The sequence below is a fragment of the Giraffa tippelskirchi genome, chromosome X (assembly GCF_054371585.1).
Source record: "Giraffa tippelskirchi isolate mGirTip1 chromosome X, T2T-mGirTip1v1.2.pri, whole genome shotgun sequence".
Lineage (NCBI taxonomy): Eukaryota > Metazoa > Chordata > Mammalia > Artiodactyla > Giraffidae > Giraffa > Giraffa tippelskirchi.
The window spans coordinates 124889763-124913423 of NC_137289.1; the positions used below are offsets into that span (position 1 = coordinate 124889763).

The window sequence follows — 23661 nt, forward strand, 5'->3', positions numbered from 1 at the left end:
ATATTCATCTATATTATCATATCTTCTCTTTATCTTTCATATATATGATGATAGTTTATAAAAAACTGCCAAATATTTTCACTCCATTTTTATCTAAATAAAATATTCCCCTTTCCACTGTAGTAACCAAAATATCCCTAGCACTGTGATACAATCATTTGGAAAACTTGTTTTGATTCCTTGCTGCTACTGCTAAGTCGCGTCAGTCGTGTCCAACTCTGTGCGACCCCACAGTCGGCAGCCCGCCAGGCTCCTCCGTCCCTGGGATTCTCCAGACAAGAATACTGGAGAGGGTTGCCATTTCCTCCTCCAGTGCATGAAAGTGAAAAGTGAAAGTGAAGTCGCTCAGTCATGTCCGATTCTTCGCGACTCCATGGGCTGCAGCCTTCCAGGCTCCTCCATACTTGGGGTTTCCCAGGCAAGAGTACTAGATTGGGGTGCCTTTGCCTTCTTTGATTCCTTAATAATCATTAATTAAATATGGATTATATATTAATTATATGCAGTTTATATTTACACATAATTTATATGTAGTATATGTATTGGATATTATAAATTGTGTATGCAGCTTATAGTTGCATATATTATATATTATACATAGATTATATAATTTATATACATATATATATTTTTATAATTTATGTATATGTATTATGTACACAAGCTTCCCTGGTGGCTCAGAGGGTAAAACATCTGCCTGCAATGCAGTAGACCTGGGTTCAATCCCTGGGTCGGGAAGATTCCCTGGAGAAGGAAATGGCAACCCACTCCAGTATTCTCGCCTGGAGAATCCCATGGACAGAGAAGCCTGGTAGGCTACAGTCCATGGGGTCGCAGAGAGTCGGACACGACTGAGCAACTTCACTCACTTCACTGGTGTACACATATAAAAATGGTGAGTAAAAAATTCACCATGTCAAGTCATATTGCAGTTAAGTTTGTTAACTAATAATTATTTTCAAGGAATTTGCCATATGTATGTTTTCCCTAAACTGACACCAGGAAGTAAATATCATTACTTGTATCACTACATGGTGCTTTGAACATATTAAGTATTCAGTGAATAAGAGCTTCCACAAAGACCTGGAAATCCACCTTGACTTTCATCCCCTCTTTCCTTTTCTTCACTAGTGTTCTCACAGTTAAACAAAATCTTGGCTTTTTAAGTGTACTTTGAATGGTGAAAATTGGTGTGAGGAATTGGTGGTTGGTACCTGGCAAAAATGATATGAAAAATAATACTAAAAGTTAAATGTGTTCTATATTGATAGCAAGTTTTAGTCTACAGACAATAATCTGATAAATCATCTTTCTTAGTCCTCAGAGGCAACCCTTTGAGAATATGCTTATTATTCCCATGTCACAAGTGACCCATTAGAGCTCAAATAATGGAAAGGATGTATATATGAAATGGTTTAAGAACTGGAGAATATATTAATGCATTAATATATTAATGCTATATTAACAGCAGTGTTATTCATGATAGCCTTAAAATGGAAGCAACCCATATGCCCATCAACTGATGAATAAATAAATTGAGTATATCCATACAATGAAATAATACTCAGTAATGAAAAGTAATGAAGTACTGATACATGCTACAGCATGAATGAACCTTAAAAACATTATGCTAAGTGAAAGAAGACTCTCACCAAAGACCATATATTGTATGATTATATTTATTGAAAATGTCCACACTATGCAGATCTAAAGAGACAGAAATAAATGAATCGTTGCCTAAGACTAGAAGATTGAAATGGTTGCATTGCCTCCCAAAGCAATTGCTAAAGCCTTTTCTAGAAACTGCAAACCAGAAAGATCATTTTCTACCCTAGACGAGTATGGAAAATAGCAACAAGTTTGTTAGGGTAATCCATTATTATAAAAAAGAATAAATTAAATGTTAAATGTAAATGTGGAAACACAGTTTTAAATACGCTTTGAACTCCTTTCAGTTGTGAGGTGGAAATCATGTCAAGGAAATTATTATTTTGTTGTTTTTGTTTGGTGATTTTACCAGCCATTGGGGAAGTGGCAGCATTAATTATAACAAAACAAGTGTTTTCTTATCTTCTAAAACTTTAAAATTGTGTTCTTCTGTTCTTTAACCCTAGATTGCTGACACAATATTTTTCGTTTCTTATTTAAAAAAAAAGTGACAAGAACTCATGACATGAGATTTACCCTCCTAACAAACTTTTAAGTGTAAATAGAGTGTTAAGTGTAAGTCAGTGTTGTACAGCAGATCTCTAGAATTGACTCTTGCACAATTGAAACTTTGGGGTTTCTTGGATTATGTGGTGCTTAAGAATCAACCTGCAATGCAGAAGACACAGGAGATGTGAGTTTGATCCCTGGGTCGGGAAAATCCCCTGGAGTAGGAAATAGAAACCTATTCCAGTATTCTTGCCTGGAAAATCCCATGAATACTAATTCAATACATAGTTTTGAACACCTGGTGTGTGCCATGAAAATAATGGATACTAGGTATTTAGTGGAGAAAATTAGGAGGGAGTTTTATGTCTTCATGGAGCTTATAGGAATAAAGATAGTGAACAAATGAATATCTAAATTATATTATCATAGATTATAATCACTTAGAAAATATTATTCTGGGGTGATGACATTTGAGTCAAACCCCAAGGATATGCAGGAACCAGCTGTATAGTGAGTTATAGGAAGGATATTAGGAAAAATGGAAATACACACAGATGTCCCAAAGTAGAGAAGTGTTCGACATGTCCAAGAAGACAGAAATGAGGTCTGGAGGGAGGAAACCAGCAAATCATGGAAAGATTAGGATAAAATCAGGATGGAGTTCATGCAGGCTACCCCCTAGAGGCTCCTGTAAAAGTTCAGGTTGAACTTTTCAGTGTTGACATGTCTAAAAGAATTTCAGTCTCATGGACTCTGAGGGAGAAGGTGAGGGTGGGACGTTCTGGGATAATAGCATTGAAACATGTATATTATCATATGTGAAACAGAACACCATTCCAGGTTCGATGCATGAGACAAATGCTCAGGGCTGGGGCAATGGGATGACCCAGAGGGATGGGATGGGGAGGGAGGTGGGAGGGGGGTTCAGGATGGGGAACACATGTGAACCCATGGCTGATTCATGTCAATGTATGGCAAAAACTATTACAATATTGTAAAGTAATTAGCCCCCAACTAAAATAAATACATTTATTAAAAAAATAAAGAATTTCAAGTAAAGAAATTAAGTAATCTGATTCACATTTTTGAAAGATTGGAGAAGGGTCAGAGCAGAAGTAGGTAGGTAGGGGAAATTGTAGCCATACAGGCATCACCTTGGACTAGAGCTGTGGTACAGTAGACAAAGGAAAAGTGCAGGCAGCCCTCGAGGTGCTGATCATCTGGGGAGGCTGAGTAGGAAGTACTCTTACCAAAAATTACAGAGAATCACTTTTGCTTCCTATGGAGATAATAGAAAAAAAGTTTAGGACAGCCAGCAAAAAGTGCTCCCTATGGCCATAATTTCAAGCTCTGTTGTTAGTCCCTACTGCTCCCTGTTAAGATGCAGAGATTGGGAAAGGAAATAAAGGTTGACCTGAGTTAGCTCTTTCAGCTGCAGATCAGAAACTTGACCTTATTTACTTTTATATGTAGGAACGGTATTCTTCTGTTCTGGAAGACATAATCTGTATCACTTTGCTTTTCAAGTCCAGAAAAGAAAACAAGAAAAGCTGTTTGTAAAGAGTCCTTTTCTTTTCATACTGTTGTCTTTATCAGTACCACTAACAGCATGAATAATGGACATACTTATTTAAGCTTAATATGTGCTTCATGCCATGAGATACAGGAATTGCTCCCTGACCTTGAGAATCTTGAGAACATATGCTAAATGCCAATGGAGCATGAAAAATAAAATTGTTTTGAACACTTATTTAGCAGAAGTTCTTAAAGATAGGTTTGATGAACCAGAAGGGCTAATATTAGAAAAAGTGGAAAAGAAGGAAAATGCAGCAACCCCCTCCACAAACACTTCCCTTATATCATAATAAATATTTCAGTAATATAGAATTTATACTTAACACAGACTTGGTTCTGTATGCGTGCCAAGTTACTTCAGTTGTTCTGACTCTTTGCGATGCTATGGACTGTAGCCCACCAGGCTCTTCTGTTCATGGGATTCTCCAGGTAAGAATACTTGAGAGGGTTTCCATGCTGCCTCCGGGGGATCTTCCTGACCCAGGGATCCAACTAGCATCTCTTAAGTCCCCTGCATTGGCAGGCAGATTCTTTATCACTAGTGCCACCTGGGAAGCCCAACAGACTGGTTTGGAAAATTGTGATTGAAGTAGAAAGTGAATAATTTGTTCAGCAGGTGATTATTAGAGCAATGATTGTGAAAAGGTCCAGATTTCAGTTGATTCATTGGTTGTTGATCAGTGGCTCAGTCATGTCCAACTCTTTGCAACCCCACGAACTGCAGCACGCCAGTCTTCCTTGTCCTTCACCATCTCCCGGAGCTTGCTCAAACTCATGCCCATTGAGTCAGTGATACCATCCAAACATCTCGTCCTCTGTCATCCCCTTCTCCTCCTGCCTTCCATCTTTCCCAGCATCAGGGTCCTTTCTAATGAGTTGGCTCTTCCGATCAGGTGGCCAAAATATTGGAGCTTCAGCATCAGTCCTTCCAATGAACATTCAGGATTGATTTCCTTGAGGATTCACTGGTTTGATTTCCTTGCAGTCCAAGGGGCTTTCAAGAGTCTTCTCCAGCACCACAGTTCAAAAGCATCGATTCTTCAGTGCTCAGCTTTCTTTATAGTCTAACTCTCACATCCATACATGACTACTGGAAAAAATAGCTTTGACTAAACGGACCTCTATCGGCAAAGTGATGTCTTTGCTTTTCAATACGCCATTTAGGTTTGTCATAGCTTTTCTTTCAAGGAGCAAGCGTTTTTTTAATTTCATGGCTGTAGTCACCATCTGTAGTGATTTTGGAGCCCAAGAAAACAGTCTGTCACTGTTTCCCCATCTATTTGCCATGAAGTGATGGGACCAGATGCCATGATCTTCGTTTTCTGAATGTTGAGTTTTAAGCCAGCTTTTTTACTCTCTTCTTTCACCTTCATGGAGGCTCTTTAGTTCCTCTTTCCTTTCTGCCCTAATGGTCGTGTCATCATAAGGGTGGTGCCATAAGGATGGTGATTCATTGGAGACATGGCTTTTATAAAAACTCTGAGGTGATCTTCGATAAAATTCCTAGAAGCCCATATACTTTGCTTGTGTCAGAACACATCTTGGACCCTTCATGGGAATAAAGTGTGAGCAGCAGGAACTTTTAGCAGGAGGAGTGGCATAAGTACAAAGACTTGACATTAGTGACAGGTTTTGGTTGATGAATAGGGTATTTATGATGATGGGACTTCTGGCTGAAAGTTCACTGGATTCCAATCACAAAAGACCTTGGGTGTCAAACTAAGTAAATAACTTATATGTTGGTTTTGGAAATTCAAGTTTCCATACTTGTAATGTGTTGTTTTGCTAAGTCTTTTTTTAAAATTAATTTGTTCATTTTAATTGGAGGCTAATTACTTTACAATATTGTAGTGGTTTTTGCCATACATTGACATGAATGAACCATGGGTGTACATGTGTTCCCCATCCTGAGCCCCCCTCCCACCTCCCTCCCAAGGATAGTTCATATCAATAGTATGTTAATCATACTGTGAGTCCCCTTTTCTTTTTTGACATCTTCTGCCAGGGTTCACATTTTAAAGAAATGCTGGTACTAGGTCATGGTTTATGTCATTTAATAAGGCTTGGAATTGCCCAAGAAGGTCTTTTTTGGTTACATTGTTTCTCTGTCATTCTTTTAGCTATGAAAGATGGGGAAGAAGTTGTAGTATATTTGATATGGAATAAAAAGAAATAGAACTTCAACTTGAAAGTTTTTCCAAAGTAGCTATATCAAAGAAGTAGGAAGTGCTGTTGGTTCAGTTAGCTTCTACACATACACACAGAACTCATAGAAGTCATCAGTAATTTCTACTTATAAGTGATGGAAAGTTTAAATTGCAGTCAATTTCATATTCACAGCAGAAGTTTCAATGTTTTTAAATGATGTCCCTCTCCAGACTGCTAATAAATATTCTGTTTCTCTCTCCAAATGGATTACTTTCCCCATCTTCTATGTAAGTACCATCTAATAGGAATATAAGACATATATGTAATTTAAAATTTCCTAGTAGTCATATTAAAAAAGAATTAATTGCACATTTTCTTTGAACAGATGCATCCAAATATTATCATTTTACCATAGAAACAGAAATTTAAAATTATAGGGATATTTCTACATTATTGCTGTGCTAAAGTTTCAGAATCTGGTGTCTCTTTGCACTTGCAGAACATCTCTATTCAGACTAAGCACATTTGAAGTGTTTACTAGACATCTGTATCTAGTGGCTACCCTATTGGACAGCACAGTTGTATATTTTTTCTCTCCCTTCCATCATTTCTGTGACATTTAAGTACCTTTCTTTTCTCTGAGTAGTTTTGTTTTTAACATTTTTTGGTGGGAGATATAGTTGTGATTCTTTATCAAAAAGGTTCCATATATAACCTACTGTTCTGAGATCTCAGCATTACTGTGACTACTCTGTTTTACAATGTGAAAACAAATCTAAATTTTCAAAGTAGATCTGTTTACCTTTCTTTTCAGTTAGAGTTCTTCACCCCTTGACACAGACGTGTGTGTATGAGAAAATACAGCATTTAGTTCCACACATGGCTCTCTTTTTTTTTAGTTAATAATGAAATAATCTTGCCTTGTCTGGGCTCTCCTTTGCTCACCTCACATTTCTATTCTGTGAAGTCCCTCACCCTTTTAAGTCAATTGGATAAAGCAGAGGAATTTTTTAACAAAAAATACAAAAGACATTTTAGATGTCAATTTGATCGTACTTGGTCATCACCATCCTTCACATGACTCTACTGATGGACTGGGGATCAATGGGACTTTTTTTAACCTTTCAGGATAGGTAGGGTATACAACATGGTAACCCTTAACATTTACTTTCCCAATAATCCACAACACATGCTTCCAAAACTACCATCACTTGGATTAATTTTAATTTTGTAAGATATATTTCCTTAGTCATAAAACATTAGGAAGATATCTGTATTTTTAAATGGCACTTTAGCAAATAGAATTGGGAAACTGTCATAAGAATCTTTAAGATGCATGATTTATGAGCAATATATGGCTAAATATTAAGTACCCAGTCAGTTTTTCATGGGCCTGGGCTGGGCCAAATGATGCCAAAAGAACTCTTATGAATTTTTAGGATGGTTGGTTATTAAATTGGATATGTTTATTGTCTTATTGCTTTCAGTAAAGAGCAAGAAGTATCAGTTGAGTTTTAAGCTCTATTCTATCTGTAAAAGAAAGATTGGGATTTCTCTAGATGGGGTAGGGCTAGTTCTGCTCCTGTATTGGAATCACAAGGCAGCATCCACACACATCTCATTGACTGGTAGGTAGAGCAGATCATACTAAGTTTGCCCTTAGGTACAACTAGCTTCTGCACCAGACTGTTTTCTTTCACTTTAATCTGAAACAGAGTTAGTAATCCTTCACTAGTATTCTCCATTATGTCCAGTTTAAATGAGATCAACTATGTGTTTTATAATCACTGTTAAAATAAATCGTGTGGTTTATAATCACTGTTCAGCTACTACAAGGTAAATCACATTGGCTAATTAATTCATTTTTGCATCTAGGAGGCAAACATGAATAAAATATATGTGGCTTTAATTTTATCTTATCAATTAAGAGTCATACATTTTTTTATCTGCAGACCTAGCCTCTAAATCCTAGATTCATATGTCCCACTACTTCCTTAACCGTTTTATCTAGACATCCCAGTAAGTTCCAGAAAGATAAGCTCTTGGTGGGCAGCTATGCAATCAACAACCACTTCCTTCTTGGTCCCTCTAACATCACAGAAAAGAACCAATACTTGTGGAGTTTCACAATCAGGAGACTCAGAATCATCTTTGATATTCCCTGTTCCCCACCCACTCCCTCTCCCATTTCCACGTCTGTGCTTTTTATCTCCTAAATAGCTCTCACATCCAAACTTCATATTTATTATCATCACATAACTCCAAACTACTATGGTTTTTTGCCTGGACTACTAAATTATCTGCCCTATGTTCATTCTTGATAACTGAGAAACCTGTATTCTACACTTCACCAGAATTATCTTTCTGAAGGAAAACGTAGCCATGTCACTTTGAGTGTGTAATATGTTCAATGAATTCCATTTGCTCTTACTTTAAAGGTGCCCCAACGGCCCTGCATAATACAGACATTGCCTGCCTCAAGTCACAACCTCATTCATGTTTATGTTCTTCTTACTCCATTTTGCTGTCTCATGTACTGAAGACAGCATAGGCTTTCCTACCTCAGATCTTGTGTATATAGTTCTCCCAGGAGCCCTAGCATAGCTAATTCTTATTCATTCATATCTTTCCTCAAAAGTTAATCCTTATAAGCTCTCAGTCTATATGTGATGTTCCTCTTATTCACTGTCATAATACTCTATATTTCTCTTTTCTGAAATTAATTACAATTTGATCAAAATTATATTAGAATAGTTTATTTTGGGGGCTCCAAAATCACTGCACATGGTGATTGCAGCCATGAAATTAAAAGACGCTTACTCCTTGGAAGGAAAGTTATGACCAACCTAGATAGCATATTAAAAAGCAGAGACATTACTTTGTCAACAAAGGTCCGTCTAGTCAAGGCTATGGTTTTTCCAGTAGTCGTGTATGGATGTGAGAGTTGGACTGTGAAGAAAGCTGAGGGCCGAAGAATTGATGCTTTTGAACTGTGTTGTTGGAGAAGACTCTTGAGAGTCCCTTGGACTGCAAGAAGATCCAACCAGTCCATCCTAAAGGAGATCAGTCCTGGGTGTTCATTGGAGGGACTGATGTTGAAGCTGAAACTCCAATACTTTGGCCACCTCATGTGAAGAGCTGACTCATTGGAAAAGACCCTGATGCTGGGAAGGATTAGGGGCAGGAGGAGAAGGGGACGACAGAGGATGAGATGGCTGGATGGCATCACCGACTCGATGGACATGAGTTTATGTAAACTCCGGGAGTTGGTGATGGACAGGGAGGCCTGGCGTGCTGCCATTCATGGGGTCACAAAGAGTCAGACATGACTGAGCGACTGAACTGAACTGAACTGATATTAGAATATTATCTGGCTCCATGAGTAAAATATGAAGCTTCTGTGGTGACTCAGATGGTAAAAAATTTACCTGCAATGTGGGAGCCTGGATTCGATCCCTGGGTCAGGAAGATCCCCTGGAGAGGGAAATGGCTACCCACTCTAGTATTCTGGCCTGTAGAATTCCGTGGATTGTATAGTCCATGGGGTCGCAAAGAGTTGGACATGACTGAGCAACTTTGACTTTCGCATATTAGAATAGTATCTGGATCCATGAGTAAAATACGAAAATAATGAATGCAAGAACCCTCTTGTGCTCATTCAGTTCAGTTCAGTTCAGTCGCTCAGTCGTGTCCGACTCTTTGCAACCCCATGAATAGCAGCACGCCGGCCCTCCCTGTCCATCACCAACTCCCGGAGTTTATCCAAACCCATGTCCATCGAGTCGGTGATGCCATCCAGCCATCTCATCCTCTGTCGTCCCCTTCTCCTCCTGCCCCTAATCCTTCCCAGCATCAGGGTCTTTTCAAATGAGTCAGCTCTTCACATCGGGTGGCCAAAGTATTGGAGTTTCAGCTTCAACATCAGTCCTTCCAATGAACACCCAGGACTGATCTCCTTTAGGATGGACTGGTTGGATCTCCTTGCAGTCCAAGGAACTCTCAAGAGTCTTCTCTATCTTCATTATTGCATCCCTAAAAGGTATCATAGAGGCCAAAATATAATTGACAATAAATATATACTTGAAATAATAAATTAATAAATCATATGTAATACAGGAAATATTAAATATATACAGATATTTCTCATTTATATGAGAGAGAGTTGTTGTTGTTTAGTTGCTAAGTCATGTCTGACTTTGTGACCCTATGAACTGTAGCCCGCCAGGCTCCTCTCTCAATGGGGTTTCCCAGACAGGAATACTGGAGTGGGTTGCCATTTATTTCTCCAGGGGATCTTCCCAACCCAGGGATTGAACCTGCATCTCCTGCATTGGCAGGTAGATTCTCTACCATTGAGCCAGAGAGAGAGAGAGACTTTTTTTTTTTCATGAAGTTGTGCTCATATTTCCATAGAAATCTAACATTCCTGGTTAGACTGTGCTAAAAATTGTTGCTTTATCCAATTTCAAAATGGTAGAATTTAGATCATGATATTTTCCCTTTTCAAAAGAATTCCAGGAGAAAACAAAAACACATGTGTGTGCATTTTCTCATCCTCTCTTTCTCTGTCTTTACAACATGAGGCACACTATATGTTTTCTTTGCTTTTTGTTCATTTTTAGCAAGACGAATAGATTTTAAATTTAGAAATGAATTGTACCAGAAAAAAAAATCATTGGAATTAAAGAAAATCTACCTTAGTAATCTAGAAACCATTGCAGTGAGAAAGGACAAGAGAGATAAATAAGAAAGTCAATTTGAGCTATTCAGAATTTAGAAGGCTCCATAGGAATTAGAAAGACTTAATAGTCTGAATTCTCCAGGTAAATTCTTTCTTCTCATGTTCAAATTCTATGCTTCACCAAACACAGGTTTCCTTCTATGTTGCCTGCAAAGCATTCTGTTATTATGCTCAAGGTTATATTCTTTCACTTGCAGTCATTCGTTCAACGAATACTGAGTCCTTGCATGGCAAGATACTGGTCACTGGGGATAGGTCACTAAACTAAAACCATGTGTTCCTTGGTCTCATTGCACTTGTAATCTTGGGAAAGATGCAGCCATTAATCACAAAATCAGATGGCTATTTTTATACATCTGAGATGCGTGTTTGGATGGAAAACTCTAAGGCCAGGCCTCTGAAACTAAATAAAGAAATCTTATCCAGGCTGGGAAGGTCTGAGAAGATTGCCTTGAGCATGACCTGGTGGACACAGAAGCTGAAAGATGAGAAGGAATTAGTGAGACTAAGGGTAGTAGGTGCTGGCTAGCTAAGAATGAAAGAAGTCCTGTGTCCATGGAGCACAGAGAGGAGAGAGTTATGCAAAGTGAGCCTACAGAGTCTAGAAGGGCCTCTTAAGAGCCATGGAGAGGGTTCCAGATATTAACAGGAGAAAACTGAAACCATGCTGATGGATTTTAGGCTGTGATATAAAATTATACATCAGTTTTGCGTTTTCAGACACTGAGCAACGAAGATAGATTGGAAGGAAGCAAAGATACACATGGAGAGACTAATAAGGCTCTTTCCTTGTGTGGGTTTTTGCTTGAGCTAAATAAGTTACCTCTGAGATACTAACAAAGGCATTTGATCTTTCCACAAGTTGCCCTGTCTTCTCTTAGAATAGAGTAGGAGTTTACTTTAGCTCCCAGCAGGAGGACTTGACGTCTTGCATAGGAATACTGATCAGAAGCAGTTATACAGAAAAAGATCAACAGTTCAGAAACTGAAATATTTCCCTTCTCATTAAACTGAAAGATCAGAAGGAAGCCAAAAAAGGGAAGATAAATCAGGGCCTCCCTTAGAAGTGAAGTGGACTGGAAGGTGAGATTGGAGCCCATTGGGTAACTATTCCCACAGCTCTTCAGATGTAAGGATTTCCTGGTTGATGAACCCATACAGGGGTAGTGAGGTATGCAGTTCAGAAACTATGGATTTGCTAGGTCTCCTTTCAGTTCTAGCTCTCCTCAAAGCATTGCGCCTGTGAAACAGCCAGGGTGTTTACTCAGGATGCAGATAGCAAGGAAAAGAAGTGTCCAAATATCCCCAATCAGAACACAGAATAAGATTTTCCTTCCATGCAACATGGTATATAGAGCCGACATGCAATGGTGGTCTGGATTGAGTACTTCATCAGGGTTTGGAGAAGAACCTGAGACTTTGTGTGATGTAAATTATTCATTGAATAATGCAAGATAATGTATGCTTTGTTGACATATTGTTTAAATTAACAGAAAGAAAAAATAGTAATACCAAGTTGTGGTTATTTCCTAACATCTAGCTAGAATTCTGTTAGTTAATAGAGGAAAGATTGATCAAATGTATCATTTGATAATTTAGAATGTTTCAGTGTTCATCTTCTTCTGGATTTGAGGGATTTTTGTTGTGTCCTGCTCTGTGCTGAAAAATAATGGATTTTTTCACTTCATGGCATTTTGTCTGTTTATCGATTGATTGATCGATCGATCGATCTCCTTTCCTCACTCCATTGATCGATTCACGTAGGTGGATGCTGACTGAGGTTTGGACAATCTGTAGTATTATAAAATAAGTTAAGTAACCTTTTTTTACTTGTATTGTGCTATGCTACCTTATCACTTTGGTAATAAGCTGACAAATCTGAAAATCTTTATTTCCTCATTTAATGTAGGTACCATTACACTTATAGTCTTTCCCCAGGATACTACTAATACCAGGTTATCCTCAGTATAGTCTAAACACTTTTCCAAATACATAGTTAATATGCTGTGTAATATAATAAAGTATGCCTCATATATATATTTTAAATGACCAAGTATTAGTGAAGTCGCTCAGTCATGTCTGACTCTTTGCAACCCCATGGCCTGTAGCCTACCAGGCTTCTCCGTCCATGGGATTTTAGTATTATCCAGTACTAAAACAATGCTGTTTAAATAAACCTAAACAAAACAATTTGATTTTTTTGATATCATTTCCCTTATTCTTTATCTATTATGATTTGATTTTTCATCTGATCATAACTGTCTTTGCAGGATAAAGTGGGAAAAAGCTTTCAAATTCACTCTGTGTGTGTTAGAATATTCATATGTTTGCATAGTATGTGTTCATGTATGGACATTTTGTGTGTGTGTGTGTAAATTATTTCAGAGCAATATCTTTGGTTTGGCTATGTATCTGGTTCTCTCAAATATAAAATTAGTTCAGAGGAAACTACTCCTCCCCGCAAATGAAAGAACATGAGTGTCTCTATTCAGTATTATTAACATAGATGAAACTTTGTATTAAACTCTTACAGTTTTCTGCTTAGCCCTGAGTGTGTCCCTTTCAATTTCCTGTTATCTTGCATCTCCCTTCTAGCTACAAATAATAGCAAATATACTATGGACCCAGCGATGGATGCAGTGATAAGCAAATATAGAGACAAATTTAGAATAAAATGTGTCATCTTATTAAGGTCTACAGAGCCCTTCTGTGGTCATAGTTCCCAACGACTCCCCTGCCCTAATATCCCTCCACAGTCTACGTTGCTCACTTTGTTCTTCCTACACTTGCTGTGTTCTCCCGTTTTTGGACTGTTAGACTTGTAATTGTGCTAAGTCACTTCAGTCGTGTCCGACTCTTTGTGACTCTGTGGACTGTAGCCCACCAGGCTCCTCTGTCCATTTGATTCTCCAGGCAAGAATACTAGAGTGGTTTGCCATTTCCTCCTCCAGAGACTTGATATTACCTGGAAACCTTTCCTCTCTGTATTCATAAGGCTCCCTCCTTCAGTGATTTTAAGTCTGTTGTCAAGTTGTACTATCAAGGAGAGGACTTTCTTTATTCACTATCTAGTCACTTTCTATCCTTTTTAATTTTATTTTATACTTTTATTATATTCAAAGAATTTCTGTAACATATAGGCTTTTTTTCAAATAATGAAAAAATAGAAATCTGTACTGCATACTGAACTACTTAAGAAATGGAATATTGCTAAAACCACTGATGTACTTAATTGCTTCTGTCAAATTCCTTTCCCTCTCTCCACGCCCACCCTCACCATCATCTCCAGGGAGATCTTTTGTCTGTCTTTTGTTCTCAATGTCATTCCCTGCTCTTCCCATGAAAACTAGACTTCCTAGAATTCTTCATTTAAATTGGCTACCTGCTGGATTCATTCAATGGAAGACACTTGGAGGATACTGAAGGTGAGAAGAGGAGAGAATCTAGAATATTCTCTTCCCCTCTCATTGTTTCAGGGTGCATCTCCATCACTGACTGAGAATGAATCCTCCATTTCTAGCCCCCTCTGGAAACAGTATACCTCAAGGACTCTACATCCCCAAAGAGAAGCCCCTGTGAATTCAGCTCCTACTGGGTGGTTCCAATTATTGGTTTCTTGTGACACAGTCTCACACCTCCTCCCTTTGTCTCTCTGAGCTTGAAGATGATAATGGCTTCCATTGCCAATCTGTTGATAACCCACCAACCCTTGTGTAAATCCTCATTTACCCCAAGATTTTCATATCTAATTCTCTATCTTAAATTCCTTTTTATTGCATTTTCCAGAAGGATCTTCCCCACTTATTTCTGCTGATTTCCCCATTTATTTCTATTAGTCATTACAGTCTCTTGATCTGTTTCTTAATTTCCTGACTCACCAATTAGATTTTGAACATCATGAAAGCCAAGACTTTGCTTTTAAAATTTTTACTTCTTGCTTCCCTGGTGCTCAGAGCACTGAATAAATATTGGCTGAATGAAGGCATAATAAATGACTTACACTAATTCTCCCCAAAGTATCTCCATCCCTGTTTTAATAAATGAGGTCTAAGCTGCTCCAATGTTAATTTGCCAAAGCTAGTGAATGGAGAACCAATTCCAAGGCACAGGCTTACTGAACTGCAGAATCAGACTTGCTAATTGTCATGCTACATAGCCTGGTTCTCTACAAACAGAATGGAGAAGCAGTTCTGTTTGATGTTCATAAAAGAACCTGTTGATCTTTTTCAAATAAAAGTAATCCTAATATCTTCATCAATATTTTATATACTTATCTTTCTCTCCTGACATATATTAATCATCTGGATAAAATGGAACTGATGCATATCACCTGTGGCATGCTTCTAATAAATGTTGTTTCCCAATCACTGCCCCAAGGGAAAGTAGCACTGTTCGATTCAACATATCTCCTCTGCGTCTCTACCCATAGACCCATCTCCTTCTAACTCTTTGCTTCTTCATAACTAGGTACTCCTTTACTTCAGTAATATTCCTGAGAGTCATCTTTGTTTTTTTAAATAATTACTTAGCATTCAAATGTTTCTCGTCAGTAGAGACAGAAACGTATTATCTGTATGAAAGAAAGCAGGGAGGTCTAAAGTACCACAGAGACCTTTTGGCATCCTTCCCTATGAAATCAAAAGTGCTCAGATTGACAAAGACCTCTAAAAATAAATTTGGGCATGAATTGACAAATAAATATAAGTCCATTGAGTACAGTTCTCGGTATCCCTCTCTAACACACTTTCTAAAAATGTACTTTCCATTTGAAAACCCCACTGATTAGCATGCAAAATACTTTCCTACATTCTTCTCCTTTAGTTTAGAAGGAATTGGTATATAGAAATGAAAACCATATGCTATCTGTTAAAAATAATATGGTTTAAATAATGCCAATTGATCTAGTGATTTGAGATAGTATTTTGCATTGTGGCTTTATCCGTTTAGGAAAATTCTCAGCCATTATCTCTTCAAATATGGCTCCTGTCCCACATCTCTCTCTGTGATTCTGGGATACATTTATGTTCATTTTGCTGTTTTTTTCTATGTCTTTTATTCTCTCATCTTTATTTTCCATTCTTTTGTCCCTCCATGCTTTATTCCATATATATATATATATATATATATATATATATATAGTTTATTTCTTGCCTATCTTCAGATTTACTAATTGTCTGTTTAGCTTTGTCTAATCTGCTTTGAAACCCATCCACTGTTTTGTTACTTTTCACTTATTGCGTGTTTAGTATAATTTCTTTTTTATCCTCCTTAAACCACTTAAAATCATTTTTATCAATTCCAATTTTCTAACAAAATTCTCCAACTTGAACATGGTAAGTATAGCTACTAGTCACATAATCTGTATGGATGTGTGTATAAAATAGAAAATAATATATAGTAATAAATAGTATATATAAACATATGCATTTTAGATTTTAAGCATATATAACTATATACAATCCACACATTGTACTTTCCCATATATACTTTTATTCCCTTATTTTATATATAATTGGAATGAATGTATGTGTGTATACATATATATACACATGTTAGAGAAAATGCATTGTTTGTTGGTGGGTTTGACTTTGAAATTAAATAATCTTGGCTGAAAATCCTGGCACTTATTAGATGTTTGACTGTGAGCAAATCAGTTGGCCTTTTTTAACCTCAGTTGCCTCAAATGTAAATGGAATAAAAATGCATGTCTCAAAGGTTTATTGTAAGAATTAAGAATCATGATATGTGTGATCATTATTAAGGTTTCTGACACACAGTGAGCACATAAAAATTGTTTCTTTAGTCAGATGAGATATGAAATGATATAATTTAAAATATCACCTGCTGTAGATACTGGTGCTATTTTCCCCCAAGGCAAATAATACAGAAAGAGGGTAGCCTTCACAGTCAAATATACATGAACTCTACTTGGATTATCCAACAACCATCTGTGTTACCTTGGTCAAGTTACTCAGCCTCTGTGTTGCTCCATTTTTGGACAAGTTACTCTGTTGCTCCATTTCCTCACCTTAAAAAGCATCAATTTAACCATGCAAATCTTGCAAGATTTAATGTCATATATGCATAGTTTCTGTCATAATCATATTCTACTCTCTATTTTAAGATTTTCACATTTTGTTAGTATTTGTAATTAGTATGATTGAGTTTTCTGGCAACTTAGGCAGACAAATGACAAAATTTTAAATGGTTAAATGTTTCTGTTTTTTTCCTTTCGATAAAGTTTTGGACACTTTACCCACCGTGCGGTATCAAGAGACCATGAGTACCATGCTCACGTGGATCCAACAGTCAGAAACCAAACTCTCTATACCTCAGGTTACTGTCACTGAATACGAGATCATGGAGCAGAGACTTGGGGAGTTACAGGTCTGTGATTTTTTAAAATCTTGATACATCTCTCAAGTCTTGCTCATCTGTCAAGCAGTCACATTGTTATAACCTTAATACAATACTAGAATTAAAATAATCGTGGTAAGTATGACAGTTGGCCAGCTGAAAAAATGAAGGCTGTAAAAGCATAATATTTAATGTATTTGTGCCTCTCTCCTTAAGATAAAGATTCCGTCTTTGAAGACAGTGATATGACCTACTCATGAAATATATTCTGTCTTGCTTAGTGTGTATTTTCAGAAACATAGATTTTGATTATTATAAAAGCTCTGGTATTATTTCCTCCCCTTTGCTTGCTGACTTATAGCTCATATTTCCAACCAGAAAATGGTAAAATTAATTTAGTTTTAAAATTAGTTTTAATTTAAACTCATTTGATGTAATATTGTAATTAGTTTTTGGAGTTCTATTAACTGTATTTTAACAGTTTTATATTAGGAAATAAAATACTAATATTGGAAATGAAAGATGTAATTTGTATGCAATTTTAGGATGCTTTCCTACTAATTCTGAAAAACCTGTGGTGTATATCTAATCACATTTTATTTTGTAAGGTATTAAAACACATTTGTGTATTATATTTTAAGAGCTGAGGTAATACGTCCACGTTTTCCAAATTAAGAAAACAAGTTAAAACTTTAACTTTGATGTATCAGGAGTTTTGTTTGTGGAATTGAATATTATTTACTAAAAAAAAATAATTTTGGAAGTATTTCTTCAAAGAAATCTTTAAACATGTCCCAGTATACATCATCCTAATTAAACTATTTCCTCTACTATAATACAAAACAAACTATAACTGTTTAATCTTTTTTCCTTTTTATGTTGTTATTTGCAACACCTAGAATAATTTTAAAATTTACTTTGAGAGTTATGTGAATTAATAGAACTATAAATGTAAAAAAACATAGCAGTACACAGGTATAGCAATTAGGGGAGTGGGTTCAGTATGTAAGAAATGGTACACAGATGAATGGAAGAGGATATTTTCATTCATAAAGCAGTGATGAAGGGAAAATTGTTTATAACTATTATTGAGAAAATGAATTATTAACTTACTGAAAACAATGAAGTCAGAACCTTGTGTCAAATGTTACACCAAAACAAACTACTATGTAGATTAAAAATTCAAAAACATCTTAACAGACATAAATTTTGTAGAAAATTTTAATACAACTCTTTACAAATATATGATGGAGAAGCACAAAAATCAGTGGAAGCGATCTCAACATTGTAAAAGTACCAGAGCCAATCTTAGAGAAAAACAAAAGAAGGAAAACATCTGTCTGAGTAAGTCATTAATCAGGTAGTCACCAAAAAAAGAAATGATGACTATTATTCCTATGAAAAATTGTAACTCAAATTGAAAAGGATGTGCAACTTTACAAAATGGGATATCATTTTTACATATGAAATTGCAAAAATAAATTAATACATAAATGAATATAAGAAAACAGAGTCACATATAGTGAATATACCAGTGGTTGCCAGAGGAGAGAGTGGCAAGATGGGACTATGGGATTAATAGGTACACACTATCATGTATAAAATAAGATACAAGGATATCTTGTGCAGCACAAGGAACAGAGCCCATATTCTATAACTTTAAATGAAGCATCATCTACTAACACAAGTTAATGTTTTAAACACCTGAAACTTATTTTTTAAATCAATTATAATTAAAACAAATTGTAAGGATGTAGAACAAATTGGCAAAATGAGATACTATCTTTTACATACTAGGTTGGAAGAACAAAAAGAAATAAGAAAGAAAACTGAAAGCTATAGTAAGTGCAGGGGCTTCCCAGGTGGCACCAGTGGTAAAAAATCCGCCTACCAATGCAGATGACATGAGAGATATGGGTTCGATCCCTGGGTTGGGAAGATCCCCTGGAGAAAGGAATGGCAACCCACTCCAGTATTCTTGCCTGGAGAATCCCATGGACAGAGGAGCCTGGCGGGCTACAGTCCTTGGGGTCACAAAGAGTCAGACACGACTGAAGTGATTTAGCACATAGTAAGTGCAGTTGTGGCAGCATTGAACTACATTCTCACTTACTGATGGGAATGTACATTGAGTGAAAATTTTGCTGAGGAAAACTTTCCAGATCTAAATACATAGAGATAAAGATAAATAGATCATAAACATAATTTAAGAGAGAGGAAAAGTTCAAATTAATTTATACAAGTAATAATGAAAAATGGTTAAAAGAACTACAGAAGCAATTAAAAGCTATGTTTTTGAACATTACTTGATGACATGGGAAAAGACTCACAATAAATTACTTAGCTCAAAATGTATATGCATACTATGTATTGTGTAAATAATCAAGGGTAACAGGTTAATAAATAAAATAAAAATAAATTTAAAATAACTTACATATCACAAAATAAACATTATGCAACCATAAGATTATGTGTTTTACATAATTATGTGTATGTGAGTATAAAATATGATCAGCTATTCAGTAAAAAAAACCTGGAAATTTATCTAAAAACAGTTGTATGTAATGGATATTTTTGTCCATTTTAAAATCTTAAACCTTTATTAGTTTATAACCAGAAAGTAACATTTAAATAAATACTGAATAGTATTATTTATTAGTATAAATACTAAAGATATGCATCCTATTATAAGGGTAGAATAGATTATACAGTACAAATGTGAAATGAAGTTTGTAAATTCTCCCCAAAATTATCTGAAAATTTCACTCTGATACTACCAAACAGAACAATGTCTTTTGAAGAATAAGAAACTTCCATTAACTGGCATGAGTAAACTATCTATATGAGTTAACTTATTCAGAGTTGTCTTATCACATATATCAATCTTATTTAGTTATAGTTTTATCTATGAAGATTAGAAATTATCTTACTAAAGGCTTATAATTAAGTTTACTTATAATTAAGTTAAACTCCATTAATTGAATCATAAATGAAGTTATTAATATATAAATAAAATGTAATAAAATTAGATTAGCTAAAGCTCTTTGTTTCAGTAAGATACATTTTGTATATATTCCACTTTGTTGATAAGAATAGGCATAGATTTTTAAATATAGTATTACTAAATAATGTGTAAATTACTCTTATGATTGAAAGTAGATTTTTAAGTTGCTAATTATTTCACATCTGATGTTAAATCATTTATTATTTTAAATGTTTGAGGCACATAGCTTTCATTTTAAGTACATTTGATTTATCTGAAACTCATCAATGAAATTGAACAATCAAACTCATTAATATTCAACAATTAGTATAAAGGCACTTTCTTTTTCATTTTGAGGCTTTACAAAGCTCTCTGCAAGAGCACCAAAATGGCCTAAACTATCTCAGCACCACTGTGAAAGAGATGTCAAGGAAAGCACCCTCTCATATAAGCCAGAGATATCAGTCAGAATTTGAAGACATTGAGGGTCGATGGAAGAAACTCTCTGCCCAGCTGGTTGAACGTTGCCAAAAGCTAGAGGAGCAAATGGCTAAACTCCGAAAACTTCAGGTAATTCAAGATTTTAATTTTTATATTGATTTTTTATTTGTTTCTCTCCTAGTGATGGGTTATACAATTAAAAGGCATAGTCCCTTAAAATCAGTGATAAGGCCAAAAGATACAAATTTGTCTCGAAGGACAATAGTTTGCCTATTGATTTTAAGAAAGCATTTAGAGTTGTGTTTCTTTGATTCTCTGTAGAATTAGCTTTTTTCCACCAATACCAAAAGGAATTAAAAAAACTTTTCAGCTCAGTAATTTTCAAAACCCATCTTCTTTTTAGTCTTGTTATCCTGTAAATAATTATTTAGCTTATGAATAAGGCCTCCCTGGTGTCTCAAAGAATCCATTTGCAATGCAGGAGACTGCTTGCAGTGTAGGAATTTTTTTTTCCCTGAAAAATGGCTGCATTGTTTTTTTGGTTATAAAATACACACACACACACACACACACACACACACACAGGCTAACTCACATATGTCGGCTTTAATTGCGACACGTTATCTAGAGCCGGGGGACTTCCTTGTTTGCTCAGTGGTAAAGAATCTGCTGAGTGGATATGTGTGTGTGTGTGTGTGTGTTTGTTGTTGTTCAGTTGTGTCCAACTGTTTGTGACCCCATGGACTGCAGCACACCAGGCTTCCCTGTGCTTCAGTGTCTCCCAGAGGTTGCTCAAATTCATGTCCTTTGAGTCGGTGATGCCATCCAATCATCTCATCCTCTGTTGTCCCCTTCTCCTGCCCTCAATCTTTCCCAGTGTCAGGGTCTTTTCCAATGAGTCAATTCTTCGCATCAGGTGGCCAAAGTATTGGAGCTTCAGCATCAGTGCTTCCAATGAGTATTCAGGACTGATTTCCTTTAGGATTTACTGGTTTGATCTCTTTGCAGTCCAAGGGACTCTTAAGAGTCTTCTCCAACACCACAGTTCAAAAGCACCAATTCTTCGGCGCTCAGCCTTCTTTATGATCCAACTCGCACACCCATACATGACTACTGGAAAAACCATAGCTTTGACTAGACAGACCTTTGTTGGCAAAGTAATGTCTCTGCTTTTTAATACACTGTCTAGTTTTCTCATAGCTTTCCTTCCAAGGGGTAAGTGTCTTGTAATTTCATGGCTGCAGTCACCATCTGCAGTGATTTTGGCGCCCAAGAAAATAAAGTTGGTCACTGTTTCCACTGTTTCCCCATCTATTGCCATGAAGTGATGGAACCTGCTGGCATGATCTTAGTTTTTTGAGTATTGAGTTTTAAGCCAGCTTTTCCACTCTCTCCTCTTTCACCTTCATCAAGAGTTTCTTTAGTTCCTCTTTGGTTTCTGCCATAAGGGTGGTGTCGTCAACATATCTGAGGTTATTGATATTTCTCCCGGCAATCTTGATTCCAGCTTGTGCTTCATCCAGCCTGGCATTTCACATGTATTCTGCATATAAGTTAAATAAGCAGGATGACAATATACAGCCTGGATGTACTCCTTTCCCAATTTGGAACCAGTCCTTTTTACATGTCCAGTTGTAACTGTTGCTTCTTGACCTGCATACAGATTTCTCAGGAGACGGGTAATGTGTTCTGGTTCCCATGTCTTGAAGAATTTTCCACAGTTTGTTGTGATCCACACAGGCAAAGGCTTTGACATAGTCAATAAAGCAGAAGTAGATGTTTTTTTCTGGAACTTTCTTGCTTTTTCTATGATCCAACGGATGTTGGCAATTTGATCTCTGGTTCCTCTACCTTTTCTAAATCCAGCTTGAACGTCTGGATGTTCTTGGTTCATGTAGTGTTGAAGCCTAGCTTGTAGAATTTTAAGCATTACTTTGCTAGCTTGTTAGATGAGTGCAATTGTGTGGTAGTTTGAACATTGTTTGGCGTTGGCTTTCTTTGGGATTGGAATGAAAACTGACCTTTTCCAGTCCTGTGGCCAGAGCTGAGTTTTCCAAGTTTGCTGGCATATTGAGTACAGCACTTTGAAAGCATTGTCTTTTAGTATTTGCAATAGCTCAGCTGGAATTCCATCATCCCCACTAGTTTTGTTCATAGTGGTGCTTCCTAAAGCCCACTTGATTTCACATTCCAGGATGTCTGGCTCTAGGTGAGTGATCACATCATCGTGGTTATCTGGGTCATTAAGATCTCTTTTGTATAGTTCTTCTGTGTATTCTTGCCCCCTCTTCTTAATATCCTCTGCTTCTGTTAGGTCCATACCATTTCTGTCCTTTATTGTGCCCATCTCTGCATGAAATGTTCCCTTGGTATCTGTAATTTCTTGAAGAAATCTCTAGTCTTTCCCATTCTATTATTTTCCTTTATTTTGTTGCACTGTTTACTTAGAAAGGCATTCTTTTCTCTCCTTGCTATTCTTTGGAGGTCTGCATTCAGATGGGTATAACTTTCTCCTTTGCCTTTCACTTCTCTTATTTTCTCAGCTATTTGTAAGGCTTCTTCAGATAAGCATTTTGTCTTTCTGCATTTGTTTTTCTTTGGGATGGTTTTGATCACTACCTCCTGTATAATGTTACAGACCTCTGTCCATAGTTCTTCAGACTCTGTCTATCAGATCTAACCCCTTGAATCTGTTTGTTTATATATATATAAGTGGTGAGGGAGCTTCCCTGTTGATGCAGTGCTAAAGAATCCTCCTCTGCCCAGGAGACGTGGGTCAGCAAGATATCCTGGAGAAGGAAATGGCAACCCACTCCAGTATTTTTACTTGGAAAATCCCATGGACAGAGGAGCCTGGCGGGCTACTGTCCATGGTGTCACAAAATTCGGACATGACTTAGCGAGTAAACCACCACCACCAAATGAAAAGTTATCTGCCATGCAATACAGTCACATAATTTTATCAGCATATTTCACTTGTAATTTTATATATAAATTTGATCTCATCACCTTCCACAAACCAACTTCTACTGACTTACTTTGTTTGAATAGTGCCACCTAATTACCCAAGCATTAGTAAACCAACAACTGCACTGTAGTCTAAAGTTTAAAACATTTGGTGATACAGGTGATATCTCTCTTATGTGGCAAATTATTGCAAAAAATGTTAATGCTGTAAAGAAGCTTGAAAGCATCATGGCATGGTGGAAAAGCATCAGAATAGCATGCTTCTGAATTTAAACCCAGTCCAGCTACTTAG

General features: G+C 36.5%; 1 protein-coding gene across 2 annotated transcripts in view; it reads left to right on the top strand.

The window, feature by feature from the left end:
• DMD (dystrophin) overlaps positions 1 to 23661 on the top strand; it is a 2147259-nt gene that overhangs the window by 753250 nt on the left and 1370348 nt on the right. For both annotated transcript variants that reach the window (XM_081564318.1, XM_081564319.1), the window contains exons 22-23: positions 16863 to 17008; positions 20319 to 20531. In XM_081564318.1, coding sequence (XP_081420444.1) covers positions 16863 to 17008; positions 20319 to 20531 — 359 coding nt within the window. The remainder of the gene's footprint in view (positions 1 to 16862; positions 17009 to 20318; positions 20532 to 23661) is intronic.